The sequence below is a fragment of the Mustelus asterias genome, chromosome 21 (genome assembly GCF_964213995.1).
Source record: "Mustelus asterias chromosome 21, sMusAst1.hap1.1, whole genome shotgun sequence".
NCBI classification, from domain to species: domain Eukaryota; kingdom Metazoa; phylum Chordata; class Chondrichthyes; order Carcharhiniformes; family Triakidae; genus Mustelus; species Mustelus asterias.
The window spans coordinates 9,751,828-9,766,421 of record NC_135821.1 but is presented as its reverse complement, the minus strand read 5'-3'; the positions used below and the strand labels follow the sequence as shown (position 1 = coordinate 9,766,421).

Below are 14,594 nucleotides of genomic sequence, written 5' to 3'. Positions count from 1 at the left end.
GTTGGCAATAAGACACGGATCTGTATGGTGAGAAGGGAATCTACACTCTTTTATTGCTCCGGGGGCTTTACCCCACATTGTGGGAGTCATGAATTTATGCAGTAAACGCTCTTGGAGGGCGGAGAAGATGTTTGTGTTACGAACTCGAAGTTTTTAAAAAAATCCACAGCCCATTGAACATGAAAGAAAAACAGGCTGAATTGCCATTTAGAGTTTTAAAAAATCGTCATCTGTTCCTGCAGTTACAATATAGTTCTTTTGTTGACATTTCTCAAGTGCCATCATTACAGCTGAGGTAATCATGAATGCTTGGCTGAGTTTCAAAAGCCACAAGTGCGCTTATCTCAGTGGGGGCTGCTGAGTTCACGTTTTGATTGACATTTAAAGAAATTGTTAAAGAATCAGCTGTCTTGGCGTGGTTACTGGATAGAAGTTTATTTTTACAACAGATTTAACTTTAAGAGATTTAAAAATCTTTGAATAGGTTTTATGTTTTTTTCAGTTTCAAGTGTATATGAGTGAGACCAAGAGAGAAAATGCTGGAAAATCTCAGCAGGTCGGGCAGTATATGTAAGGAGAGAAAAGAGCTGACGTTTTGAGCCCAGATGACCCTTTGTCAAAGCACATGAGTGAGCTGTGAAAGTATATAAGTGAAAGCTCTATTAGATTGTTATAAGTTTATTTTCTTTCATCTCCACATGACCCCTGAGGTCTGTCCAAAGTGGATACAGGATGAGTGGTTTTGGAAGTGGCATGGGTGTATGAAGTGGGGGCATGGGACGAGGTAGAGAATGGAGGTAGGTGGAGGAAATGGGGAGTGGATGGGGGAGATTGGGGGGGGGGGGGTGAGGGCTAGACAGTCTACAAGCTTCTAAAATAACTGGGATGAAATCCCCAAACAACTGAGGTAAGCCTTTGAACCAGCCCATCTCAGTAACCCCCCCCCCACCGCCCCAACTCTTTCGCCCCCAGGGTGAAAATTGGCTCAAACTGAGTCCTTTAAACCTGTGGCCGGTCTGCCAAGTTGGCAAATTTCCCTACTCACACTACCTGCCATGGTGATGAAATTCGACTGAGAGACCCAGCTGCTACCCAACTTATTATGTTCCTCAGTCCCACTCTACTCTAGTTAGCACTGCTACCTCACAGCGCCAGGGACCCGGGTTCGATTCCGGCTTTGGGTGACTGTCTGTGTGGAGTCTGCGCGTTCGCCCCGAGTCTGTGTGGGTTTCCTCCCACAGTCCAAAGTTACACAAATTAGGTGAACTGGCCATTCTAAATTGCCCGTTAGTGTCCAAAGATGTATAGGTTAGTCGGATTATCCATGGTAAATTTTTATAGAATTCTAGAATCTTACAGAGCAGGAGGAGGCCATTCAGCCCATCGAGTCTGCACCGACCACAACCCCACCCAGGGCCTATCCCCATAACCGCATGCATTTACCCTAGCTAGTCCTCCTGACACTAAGCATGTCAGAGATTAAAGAGCTCCAACGTCTTCAAATGTTGATTTATTATGCTCCCCGCCTCAGTCGAACAGCTCACTGACACTCACCGCACAGTTGGATGATGTTCCAGATTCTTGTAGCTCCCAGAGAAACATATTCAAAATGAGGAAGCATCCCCGGAGGGCAGAGAGAACCGGCAGCAAAGAAAAAATGTCCAAGGCTAAAGCTCTCACCTGTTTCCTGCAGTCAGCGCAGCCAGGTACTTCTCACCGGGCTGAGGTGAGGAATTCTCATCCAAGATGTACTGGATCTGTACCTGGAGCTCACCAGGATTCAGAAGGCGTCCGCCTTGATACACCCAAACCTTAAAATAACGGCCCTTGTGATAGACCACAATGTGCTTGCTGTCCACGCGGTGTTGTAATTGGTCTGTGAATTCAATAGGGTTGGTGAGTACAACCAGCACGGTTCATTTTTATACGAAAAGTAATGAGATAGCAAAGGTGTGGGTTCGCAACTTTCTGTACAAAAAGCAGTGCCTCGTTCGCAGATGCCTCCAGATTAAACCCATTGGCCATTAAACTCAATGAAGCTGCTGGGGAAACCCTCTTAAGCCACCACCCCAGCAACTTACATCACTGGAGCAGCTTGCCATGAGAGGAAATCTAAAGTGTTCAGGTACTCACAAGTCAATAAGTGCATGACAATGGGAAGGAGCTTTTGCTCTTCTGTTAAGGAAAGGAAAGGAAATACTTTGTACAGCAAATACCCACCCAAATGTCTGTCAGCCAAGAGGCTAATGCCTCATTCATCACGTGACAGATGAAACCACTGTAGATCATCAGCAAAGCTAGGAGGCCATCTGAGATCTTTAGCGTTCGGTACTCAAGCAGAAGGGGATTGAGTTGCTTCAATTTTTAGACAGGCTGCAACCAGTACCCTCACCAGAAATTGTGAGTTATTCCTGGATCCAGGCACTTTCTAACACTATACAGCCTTGAGAAAAGATCGCTTAGAGCAAGACTGAAAGGCCTTTGAGCATTGTGAGCTGACACCCAATCCTTCCTTCAAGGCAATCCTTTAGGCCTTGGCTTTAAGCAGCTAAACTGAGCGGCTCACGCCTCAACTCACGCCTCAAGCTACTCCTCACAGCCTCACTGTTCTGAGAGCACAGAATAATCACAGCACAACGTTTATCTGCTAAAATTCTCAGCTGCAGAAAAGAATTGACATCGTACCTGACTCTACACCTGGAATGCGGCATGAATTGAAAATATTCTCATACTGATTAGAACACAAGGGGACAACGCCTCGAATCAACAGCTGAAGAGAGGCAGAGAAAAACAGGAAAGAATAACACATGGAACATGCAACAGAAATTGCAAGCAACACATCTATAAAACGGGACAGAAAGAGGAAATAAAAACTGCAGCTCAGATCCTTCCACCTGCAATAGTATAAACAGAGACAATCAACACATCGCAACTCTGGCCATTCGAGGTACCGGGAAAACGTGCTAGCGAGGTGGACCTTCCAACAGGATGTGGGAACGTGTGGGGAGAACAAAATGGGAGACAGGGACTGAAGTGCAAAACTTTAGAAGCAGATGGGAACATTTTTTTTGTATGTCATTTGCAGCAAGGTCACAAAGATACTGACAAAGACCAAGTTTGCTACATAATAAGTGAACAGACGGAAACCCTTCCCCAGAGTAATGATGAACTGGAACCAAAGGAGAAAATGCTGGAAAATCTCAGCAGGTCTGGCAGCATCAGTAAGGAGAGAAAAGAGCTGACGTTTCGCGTCTTTAACAAAGCTTTGACAAAAGGGTCATCTGGACTCGAAACGTCAGCTCTTTTCTCTCCTTACAGATGCTGCCAGACCTGCTGAGATTTTCCAGCATTTTCTCTTTTGGTTTCAGATTCCAGCATCCGCAGTAATTTGCTTTTATGTAATGATGAACTGGCTCCTCTTTGTAACATGGGGCCAATTCAGACGGCGATGACCGTGGGATCCATCTTAACTTTGTTACCTGATTCAGAATCCTTAGAAAGCTTGGTTCAACGATTCATTTTGTTAAGCAATGAAAATAATTTTATGCTGAATTTTGTGTTAGGGATTATTGGTCACCGCAGGACGACAGGGCTGCTAGGATTCTAATGTAAGTGTCAGGTTTTGCTGCATTTGAAAATAAAAATATTGTGTCTCTGTATAATTCAGTAGCTGATATCATTATTTTGGAACATTTGATTTATTTAAATCCCAATCCAGCTTCCTAAACTTCCTGCCCAGGATAATTACACTTGTGAATCAGAAACTTGCTCAAGAAATCTTGTACATCCAGCAACGAACACGGATTGACTCAAGCGTAGCGCAGGCTGGATGGAGCAAATATCTTCAGCATCTGATCCTACAAATCATCTCAAATTTGGAAGGGAGTTGCACGACTGAATCACGCGATCGCCATCATTATGGCTTCTCTGGGTTGTGCCGTCAATTTTAGTGCTACATAGTAGGCTGAATTTTATCAAGCGCTTGGGACTGAGCAGAGGTGTCCCGAATGGTGCAATGAAATGGCAATCAGTGCACCACCCAATTCTGCTCCGACTATTCCTGCCGGTTGCGAGGATAAAGAGGATACAAGCGATGGGACATAAACAGAAGTCCATCAAAACCTGAATGAAAGTGATAGGCTTAACACTTCAGGCTGCACAACCTTCAGCAAAGGTCCAATGGATGAATCTCCATCCAAAGTATTGGGGTGGCACAGTGGTTAGCACTGCTGCCTCACAGCGCCTGGGACCTGGGTTCAATTCCCAGCTTGGGTCACTGTCTGCGTGGAGTCTGCACGTTCTCCCGTGTCTGCGTGGGTTTCCTCCGGGTGCTCCGGTTTCCTCCCACAGTCTGAAAAGATGTGCTGGTTAGGGTGCATTGGGCCGTGCTAACTTCTCCTCTCGGTGTAACCAGAACAGGCGCCGGAGTGTGGCAACGAGGGGATTTTCACAGTAACTTCATGCAGTGTCAATGTAAGCCTACTAAATAATAACTAAGTAACCTGAGGAATAATTTATAGAGTTGGAGAAAACTCAAGCCTGGATATTTCAATCCGTGAAGTTGCATCAAGAGTGAATGGGTTAAGGTTGGAAGTTAACAAAATATTAAAAATAAATACAAAACCCGCACAAACGCACACTCTTAGACTCTCATTCTCTCATATACACAAAATAGCAATTTTGGACAATGGTCCCAGGATTGGTCCTTATTACTCGATTTACAAACCAGATTGAAAAGTTGCTGCATGGGGCTTTTCTTTGTTACTGCTTAGTCCACAATCGTGAAAACTGTGCAAAAATTGATCTGAGCACCAGGCAAGGAAAAGAAATGCTCCACACTGGGCCATTAAAGGGCTGAGAGGTTAATTTACCATGTACGTGAAAGCTTGGTTTCACAGTGCCAACACGGTACAAACCTTGGATTGGGGTTTTTTTTTTTAAAGCTTTCCCAGGTCTGGGCTGCTAACAGGACTGGGTACCCTCGAAGAGGCCTACTGCTCCGACGGGTCAAGTGATGATTTCAGTAGATAGCGAGGAAAATGAAAGACAGTCTCAAATCATGAGAAAATTTTTTTGAAGAAGACATAACAGGAAATTTAGAGTAATTCAACAAAAAAAAAAGCTGAAGGAGAGAACTTGAGGGAACAGATTCCACCGAGACACAAACAGGGTCCCAAGGCCCAGTGTAAATGCTGCCGTGAGAAGCATGAAGACAGCATTGATCACCCAGGCATGCTACACAATTCAGGAGTTCAACAGTGACCCTCTAACACTGACAACCAGCGATAAATCCTAGCAAATTCTGATTCTTTTTGTTTTAAAAGACTTCTTTTTAATGCAGTAAGTGGATTTTTCTTCCCTGGTCACCCCTGCTGACAATCTGTTCTTGACTACAACGGACTCTCGAACCTTTCAGCTGCTCCAGCTACAAGCATCAAAACTGCCCAACAAGAGTGTCATCATTGCGTAGTGTGGTGAAACTCAAATACTGACCTTTGGATGTCGGGAACTCCGGTCCCAGGCCAGCTTTGGGCCTTCCGCACGTGCACCAGTCAGGAAATAGCTGCACGTGCTCAGTTTGTGTCCTGTACGTCCTTTAGGCCTGGAACCTGCAGGCCTTCACAATGGAAAAGAAGCAGAATGGCGCTAATGGTTAGCCGATTTGATGACAGAGCGCCATGGCGCTGAGCGTGTCCCAGGGAGCAGGACACCAGAGGAAGGCAGGGAGAGGTCGCAGAAAGAAGTCCCAGGCAGGGACAAAGAAAGGGAGCAGAAAGAGGTCCCAGAAGTCAAGTTAAAAGAAATTAGCAGAGCAATATGCTCCAAGATAAGTCTGCAAGGAGCAAACTTTTTAAAAGGGAGACCAATTCTCAAACTGAGTCATCTATCTCTAGTGTCCTTCACAAGAGGAAGCGTCCAGCCTTTCAAGTGCCCTCAGGATCTTACAGGTTTCAATAAGATGTGTCTGTGCTGTTAAAAAGCTTAAGAGTCTCTTTGCAGAAGTGCATCAAAGTTTGTGTGGTGCATATCCTCTCCATAAACTACACTTACTTCCATCCAGGCAGCTTAGTTACAGGTCGGTAAAAGCAAGGGCTGTTAAGTAAGCATAGAGGGTTACAAATCGCTGCTCGATTAAGTCTGCAGTAAGTGGCGAGAGAGGAACAAGCATACTTGAACTTCATCCTCACCAATCTGCTTGCCACACTTGCATCTGCCCACGGCAGTATCAGTAGGAGTGACCACTCGCAGTCCTTATGGATCTTCACATTAAGGATACCCTCTACCATGTTGTGTGTCACCACACTGTATTCAATGGGATCAATTTTTTGTAAGAAGTTTAACAACACCAGGTTAAAGTCCAACAGGTTTATTTGGTAGCAAAAGCCACACAAGCTTTCGGAGCTCTTAGCCCCTTCTTCAGGTGAGTGGGAATTCTGTTCACAAACAGAGCTTATAAAGACACAGACTCAAGTCTTTATAAGCTCTGTTTGTGAACAGAATTCCCACTCACCTGAAGAAGGGGCTAAGAGCTCCGAAAGCTTGTGTGGCTTTTGCTACCAAATAAACCTGTTGGACTTTAACCTGGTGTTGTTAAACTTCTTACTGTGTTTACCCCAGTCCAACGCCGGCATCTCCACATCATCAATTTTTTGAGCAGATCTAGCAACTCATGATAACCATGAGGCGCTGTGGCCAGCAACAGAGATGTACTCACAAGTAATCTGTAACCTCATGGCCTGGCATATTCCCCACCACCGCCAAGCCAGAGGAAATACCCTGGTTCAATGAAGAATGCTGAAGGGCATTCCAGGAACAGCACCACCTAAAAATGAGGGATCAACTTAGTGAAGCGACAACACAGGACAACTTGCTTGCCAAATAACATAAGCAGCTGTTTAGACTTCAAACAGATATAGCAGCTCAAGTCTGGACATCCATCCGCTGCAGTAGAATTGTACTCAACCATAATCTGCAATCTCATGGCTAGGTATATCTTCCACTTTATTAGGACCAAGATTGGGGATCAACCCTGGTTTAATGATTAGTGCAGGAGGGCATGCCAGAAGCAACACCAGGCATATCTAAAAATGAAGTGTACACCTGGTGGAGCTATCACTCAGGACTACTTGAGTGTCAAACAGCATAAGCAGCATGTGAAAGACAGAGCTAAAGAATTAGACAACCAACGGGTCAGTTCCAAGCTCTGCAGTCCTGCCACATCCAGTCCTGAAGGGTGTGGACAATTAGACAACTCCACAAATATCCACATCCTCCATGAAGGAGGAGCCCAGCACATCATTGGAAAAGATAAGGCTGAAGCATTTGCAACAAGCTTCAGCCAGAAGTGCCAAGTGGATGATCCATCTCAACCTCCTCCAGAGGTCCCCAGCATCACATATCCAGTCTTCATCCAATTCGATTCACTTCACATGCCATCAAGAAATGTTTGAAAGTATTGGATAATGCAAAGGCTTGGGCCCTGACAATATTCCAGCAATAGTACTGAAGACACATGCTTCAGCACTTGCCACACCCTTAGCCAAGCCGTTCCAGCAGAACTACAACATTGACATCTATCCAGCAGTGTGGAAAATTGCCCAGGTATGTCCTGCCTATATAAAGCAGGACACATCCAACCCAGCCAATTACCGCCCTATCAGTTAACCCTCGATCATCACTAAAGTAATGGACGGGGTCATCAACAGTGCTATCAAGCAGCACTTACTCAGCATTAACCTGTTCACTGATGCTCAGTTTGGGTTTTGCCAAGGCCACTCAGCTCCTGACCTCATTACAGCCTTGGTTCAAACATGGACAAAGGAGACAAACTCCAGAGGTAAGGTGAGAGTAACTGCCCTTGACATTATGGCAGCATTTGACCGAGTGTGGCATCAAGGAGCTCTAGCAAAACTGGAGTCAATGGGAATCAGGGGGGAAACTCTCTGCTGGTTGGAGTCATACATGGCGCAAAGGAAGATAATTGTGGTGGTTGAAGGTCAAGCATATCAGTTCAAGGACATCGCTGCAGGAGTTCCTCAGGATAGTGTCCTCGGACCAACAATATTCAGCTACTTCATTAATGATCTTCCTTCCATCAGAAGTGGGGATGTTCGCCGATGATTGCACAATGTTCAGCATCATTCATGATTCCTCAGATACTGAAGCAGTCCATGTCCAAATGCAGCAACACCTGGACAATATCCAGGCTTGGGCTGACAAATGGCAAGTAACATTTCCACCACACAAGTGCAAGGCAATGACCAGAGAGGATCTAACCATCATCCCTGGGCATTCAATCACACTCCTTCACTGAATGCAAGAGCAGGTCAGGAGGTTGGGAATCCTGTGGTGATTAACTCACCTGCTGACTCCCCAAAATATGCCCACCATCTACAAGGCACAGGTGAGTAATGCGATGCAATACTCTCCACATACCTCCAGGGTGCAGCTCTTAACAATGCTTCAGAACAACGCAGCTTGCTTGATTGGCACCCCATCCACAAACGTTCACGCCCTCCTCCACCAACACACAGTGACGGCAGTGTGTACCATCTACAAGATGCACTGCAAGGACTCATCAACCTTCCAAATCCAAGTCTGCTACCACCTAGAAGTTTAAGTCCAATGCCGGCATCTCCACATCACCACCTAGAAGGACAAGGAGAGCAGACACATAGGAACACCACCAGTTGAAAGTTGCTCTCCATCCTGACTTGGATTTTTTTTGCTGTTCCTGCACTGTCGCTGGGACGAAATCCTGGAACTCCTTCCCTAACAGCACTGTGGATGTACCTACACCAAATGAACTGCAGCGGTTCTGTGCCCACATCTCATGAATGAATTAAAAAAACATATCTATGAGCTTTAGCCACACGAAACCATTCCACAATCAAAAAAAAAGAACAACAACTTTCTGTTGCTTGTCAAGCTAGGGTCACCCTTCCATGTTGGCATTCAGGATTAACTGGAACAGATCCCCAATTTCTCCATATTTAGTCAGCGCGTTTGACTGCCTGGTTCGATTCCCGGCTCGGGTCACTGTCTGTGTGGAGTTTGCACGTTCTCCCCGTGTCTGCGTGGGTTGCCTCCGGCTGCTCTGGTTTCCTCCCACAGTCTGAAAGACGTGCTGCTTAGGGTGCATTGACCTGAACAGGCGCCAGAGTGTGGCGACTAGGGGATTTTCACAGTAACTTCATTGCAGTAAGCCTTACTTGTGACTAATAAATAAACTTTAACTTTAACCATCGAAGCAACCTTCAGGTATTGCTTTGGAACCAAGGTGGGAGGATGGTTAAGATACTAATCAGCCATAATTTGAATTTGATAACAGCACAGCACAGACTGAGGGGCTGAATGGACTACTTTTTCGCCCCAGGCCCTCATGAGGTGGGTGACAGATAACCATCAGCGATACTTTGTCGTTCAGGAACACAAACCTGCTGCTCTCACTAGAGGTCCAACTCATTCTTTTCCAATGTGATCTCCTTAGCTCCCTACCGATTAGCCGGTCAGTGTTAGTAAGACAGCTGTTGATTCGTCAATTGTGTGACATGTGGGCAGTATCCCACTCCCTCCCCCCCCCCCCCCTCCCCCCAGCCCACCCCCTTGGCCCCGAGCAGTTACAAGCAGCCCTGCAACAACAGCCTTTCAATCTTACCTGTCTCCTCGCCTGGCAGTCGAGTCGTGTTGAACATTCGTTCCCACTGTGCTGAACACAGAGGTATGGGGAACCCTGGCAGAGTGCTCTGCGCCCACACAGAGTGGGAGTGTGGGCGTGTGGCCGGGGTGGGGGTGGTGGAAACATACGTGACCCACGGAAGCAGGGTCAAATGTTAGGAGGTGGAAAAAGTCATTTCATGCCAGGAGTTGGAGGGGGAGAAAAAAAAATGTAAAGTAAAAATTACGAATTAGTTTATCCTCAATTTTGTGACATCATTTTTTTTCAAAAAGCTAAAAAGAGACAAAATAGCAATTCTTTACTTAATATAGCATATCTAAGCTGTTATTCAAAATGAGAGCACTGGATGGTACAACAGATTAATGAGTTGCCGTACTCGCTGTAAGTTAGTAAGACTCAGAGAGATCTAGCTTGAGTCCTACTGCAGGAGGCACTAAGTGAAGGGCATAAACTATCCATCACCTTGCTGCACAAGCACTGGAGGCACTTGAAAGCAAGGCCATTACTCGTACGCTCAATTTGAAAAGCAAACAGTTCATGTATCCATAAATTCCCACCTACACAAAGCTCTAATCCCAATGGTACCATTAGGCAGAGAGGAAGAACCAAAGGCTATACAGCCCAGGTTCCATTCCTTTCTATCTGCCCTCAAGTTGGAGACAGGAGGGTGGCACACATGAGGGATCTACAAAGAAAGGGAAGGCGAGTTAAAAAAAAAATGAGAAGCATATTTAAAAAATAATGCTGGTAATCAATGAGTTACTTCATTCTTAGTTAAAACTTTAATGAATTACTGATCACTGTATGATGGTTCTTGCTGGAAAGTATGGATGGCAGGTGAGGACAGGACTGGACCTCACTGTCATACAATCTAGTCATGCTCACTTTCGAATCAGAACTACACAGAATTTATAGAACAACAACAGATGAATCTGAGCAACTGTTCTGTGCCTGTGTTTAGGGCTTCCTACCCCCTTTCTCCATCTATGCATTAGACCTTTTGGCTAAGTTCCAGCACACAGAAACACATCCCAACAGTGCCTCCAGAAGTGAGAAATGATGAAATAAATCCTGAAATTGTTCATGAATTGTATTAAGGTATAAGGGGCAAAGAAGAGTATATGGAGTTAGGCCAACAGATCCACCATGGTCTCACTGAGTGACAGAACAGATGAAAGGGGTTAAATGACCTCCATTTGTTTCTACAATCCTTTCACCGAAATTCAAAGAGTCATTCCTTCCTGACAGATAGGGCTGGTGGGCCATCTGTTCCAAGGCATCTGTTCTTTAACAAGCTGCCAGGAGGTGTGCAAGAATAGGGCACATTCATTCATCCCTTTTCATTTTGCCATCCCTCAGTACATGGCCACAACTGGAATGCAGTGCACCCCTGCCCCCCCCGGTTAGTGCCACTCATAATGGGAAAGTTATTATAGTGAACTGTCGACCTGTTAAGTCCCAATTCCTAACTTTAACACCGTTGATGGGCAAACCAATAATGAAACAAAAACAGAAAATGCTGGAAAATCTCAGCAGGTCTGACAGTATCTCTGGAGAGAGAATAGAGCCAACGTTTGGAGTCTGGATGACCCTTTGTCAGAACTAAGGGCAAAGAAAATCAGAGATTTATACCAAAAGGATGGGGTGGGGGAGTCTCTAATTGGACAAAGGGAACGTAAATGAGGGTGAAGAAAGCTGAGAAAGGTGGTAAAAGTGATCAGAACGTATGAATGGCAGAACAGAGGTAGAGATGGTTTAGGCAGTTGCCCTGAAGGGGGGGGGGGGGGGGGGGGGCAAGAAGTTCAGCGGGAATGGAGAAGTGGAAAAATGGAAGTGAGAAATAAAGAAGATAAAAATGGTTGGATGAGATGAAAAGAAGAAACAAAATGAAATAAAATAAATGGAAATGAGGTGAAGGTGGAGGGGAGAGTTTGTGCTCTGAAGTTGTTGAACTCAATGTTCAGTCCGGAAGGCTGTAAAGTGCCCAATCGGAAGATGAGGTGTTGTTCCTCCAGTTTGCGTTGGGGTTCACTGGAACATTGCAAAAGGCCAAGGACAGCGTGGTGCTCACTACAACTTCTCTTTACTATGAGGGTTTTGAGGGGGGGGGGTGCTTTTCCCTTTACTATGAGGGTTTTGAGGGGGGGGGGTGCTTTTCCCTTTACTATGAGGGTTTTGAGGGGGGGGGTGCTTTTCCCTTTACTATGAGGGTTTTGAGGGGGGGGGGTGCTTTTCCCTTTACTATGAGGGTTTCAATAATGAAACTCCAGTCCAATTCATAATTTCAAACTGGTGAGATTTACCTACCCCTGCAAGAGTCGATCCAGTCGTCCCTTGGGTAACACAGACAAAAATATAGGACAACACAGTTTATTCACCGCACAGTAACTGATTGTATTGATACAAACACGTGGAATTAACATTTCCTGAAGAGCTAGTTTGTAAAGGGAGCGTTTAACTGAGCCAAAAAGACCGAGGAGGATCTAGTCCAGTGTGAATGAACGTTGTGGGGATGGTATAAGGCTCTTCCCGCAATGCTCCTCACGGTTAAACAGCCTTGCTTCATATGGTAAAAATGGTCACTGGCAAAATAAAAGGTGATTTGTATTATATTGGCTGGGATTTTCACAAGGAGAGATGGACGGAAGTTGCCCAAACCATCTAGCATGCGGTCCCAGCCCTACAAGGCAACACCTGCCTATAATCAGGGTGGGAGTATTACCAGTTCTTAACCAGGCTGGGAGATATGAGCATGAAACTTCTGCTATGCAACTGGAAGGAAGGAAAAGGAAAAAGCAAGGATAATTCCACCCTGCATCTCAGGTAGTTGTAAAGTTTCTTGCTATTTCCTGTTCAAAGTACAAGGTCTGCCCTCCAAACATCTAGTCAGTCATTGAAATAGTGCAAGAGTACACCAGCCACATCATTAACTAATGTTATCACAGAGGTTAAGTGCTTACCGGTTGGATTTCCTCATAGGTAAGTCGCCGTCTGTAAAGGAGCAAAGCATGGACTACATTGCCGGCACGTGCAGATTGACTTGATGTCGGAGTCACATACAAGAAATCCTGAAGTTGGAAGGTAACAATTATTCCAAGGTAAACGGCATGCTAAATAATTCCACCCACATCACCCTCCCCACCACCACCCCGTCATGACTTAGAGACCAGAATGAGCCATAAAAACCACATAAGCTCCCAGGTTCAATATTTGGTCTCATGTTGAGTTAGCTGATTTCAGGTGTGGCATCCAGAGCTTCCTTAATCGAAGGAAGTGAAAAAAAAAGCCAAGATTGTCATTCCCGATCACTTAGCCATTGGCGCCCCTCTCTTGTCCCCACTGTTACAAGTCGTGCGAGAAAAGGATTAGGGTCAACTATGCCCAAGATCAGCCTGCCAAAAGGGCCAACATGAAGAATAGCCATGTTGGTGATGACAGCAGTCACTCGTGGGCTATTGGCCCTATGAGTACCTGCAAGATAGGAGGGAGGAAACTGGGAAAGGGTGACGGGGCAACAACTGTTCTTGCCAGTCAGCACATAGAAGAACATTACCTATCCAGCTGGTAGTCAATGTTCTCACCATCAACCCCCAATTCATTTACTCCCTCTTCCTTGTGTCCTACACTTATGTCCGTGGCCCTTCAAATTTAAATCTACTTCAAACTGAACCCCAAAAATAATATTGATAAGAAATCCTCACCATTGCATAATAGTTGCTGTTGACCATGATTGGCTCACGTCCTTGTAGGTAGACGTACTGTTCCCACCAATCGCTTACCTGGAATGGTGTAATATGATGGTAAAATAGCCCTAATAGAAATCCTTTTACATTCACTGCATCAAACCCTTCTGTTTGGAGAATTTTTGTTTGCTGCATAAGTCAACTAAAGGAGGAATTTAAAACTTCATAAGAACAGGACCACCATCTGTACCCACTGCTCGAGGACCACGGGCAGCACGGTGGCACAGTAGTTAGCACTGCTGCCTCACAGTACCAGAGACCCAGGTTCGATTCCTGGCTTGGGTCACTGTCTGTGTGGAGTTTGCATGTTCTTCCCGTGTCTGCATGAGTTTCCTCCGGGTCCAAAGTCCACAGTACAGAGATGTACAGGTTAGGTGAATTGGCCATGCTAAATTCTCCCTCAGTCTACCCGAACAGGCGCTGGAGTGTGGCGACTAGGGGATTCTCACAGTAACTTCATTGCAGTGTTAATGTAAGATTACTTATGACTAATAAATAAACTTTTGTTTTAAAGATTAATCTTAGTGGTTGGTGTAGTTTCTGCAGTTAACATGTGGCTTAAAAATAGCCCAACTCATACGAGTACAGATCTTGATCTGTTAGAATTATAGAATGATACAGCACAGAAGGAAATAGTGAGGAACCAGTGCTAACAGTGACTAGTTGGTAAGTTTTAAGATATCATCCCTCCAAATAAAGGTAGTAGTTTATACCAGTATTGAGGAAATCTAAGTATTGCACTAAATTTACAGCTTAACCAGTTAGACTCTGAACTTTGGACACTGCGATGTATCAAGCAGGGACAAAGTTATGTGGACACTTCGTTCCTTTGGCTAGATACTTCAGATTTGGTCAGGGTCGGGTTGGAGTGGCTGCGTGCGAGGCAGGAATGGGTCCCCAGAAGACAACAAAAGGAGCAGTCTCAGTCTCTGCAATTGTCTTCGACTAAGAAAGAGGTTCTGCTGAAGGAGTATGAGCAGGGTTCATGTGAGGGGAGATTTGAAAAGTTTAAAGAGAAAGGATTCTCACCATATTTGCTGTGGCGCTCAATGTTGGTGAGCCACAACAAATACGGTGAGTCAAGAAAAATGGCTTTAAACTAACAGAGAGGGAGGAGGGTCCAGATGAAGGGAGAATCAGACATCCAAAGATAAAAGTTGAGGCAATAGAAA

General features: G+C 45.2%; 1 protein-coding gene across 10 annotated transcripts in view; it reads right to left on the bottom strand.

Moving 5' to 3' along the window:
* LOC144509098 (carnitine O-palmitoyltransferase 1, liver isoform-like) overlaps positions 1–14,594 on the bottom strand; it is a 304,253-nt gene that overhangs the window by 218,798 nt on the left and 70,861 nt on the right. For 6 of the 10 annotated variants that reach the window (XR_013500394.1, XR_013500395.1, XR_013500398.1 and 3 more), the window contains exons 7-10: positions 13,381–13,458; positions 12,640–12,747; positions 9,659–9,746; positions 1,681–1,876 (exon numbers count right to left, since the gene is read on the bottom strand). Coding sequence is in view for 5 of the 10 variants with exons in the window: in XM_078237444.1 (XP_078093570.1) it covers positions 1,681–1,876; positions 9,659–9,746; positions 12,640–12,747; positions 13,381–13,458 (470 nt within the window). In the remaining 5 variants the exon portion in view is untranslated. Of the gene's footprint in view, positions 1–1,680; positions 1,877–2,685; positions 2,771–9,658; positions 9,747–12,639; positions 12,748–13,380; positions 13,459–14,594 lie in introns of all 10 variants that reach the window. The other 4 variants (XR_013500396.1, XR_013500397.1, XM_078237446.1 and 1 more) reach the window with 1 other exon arrangement.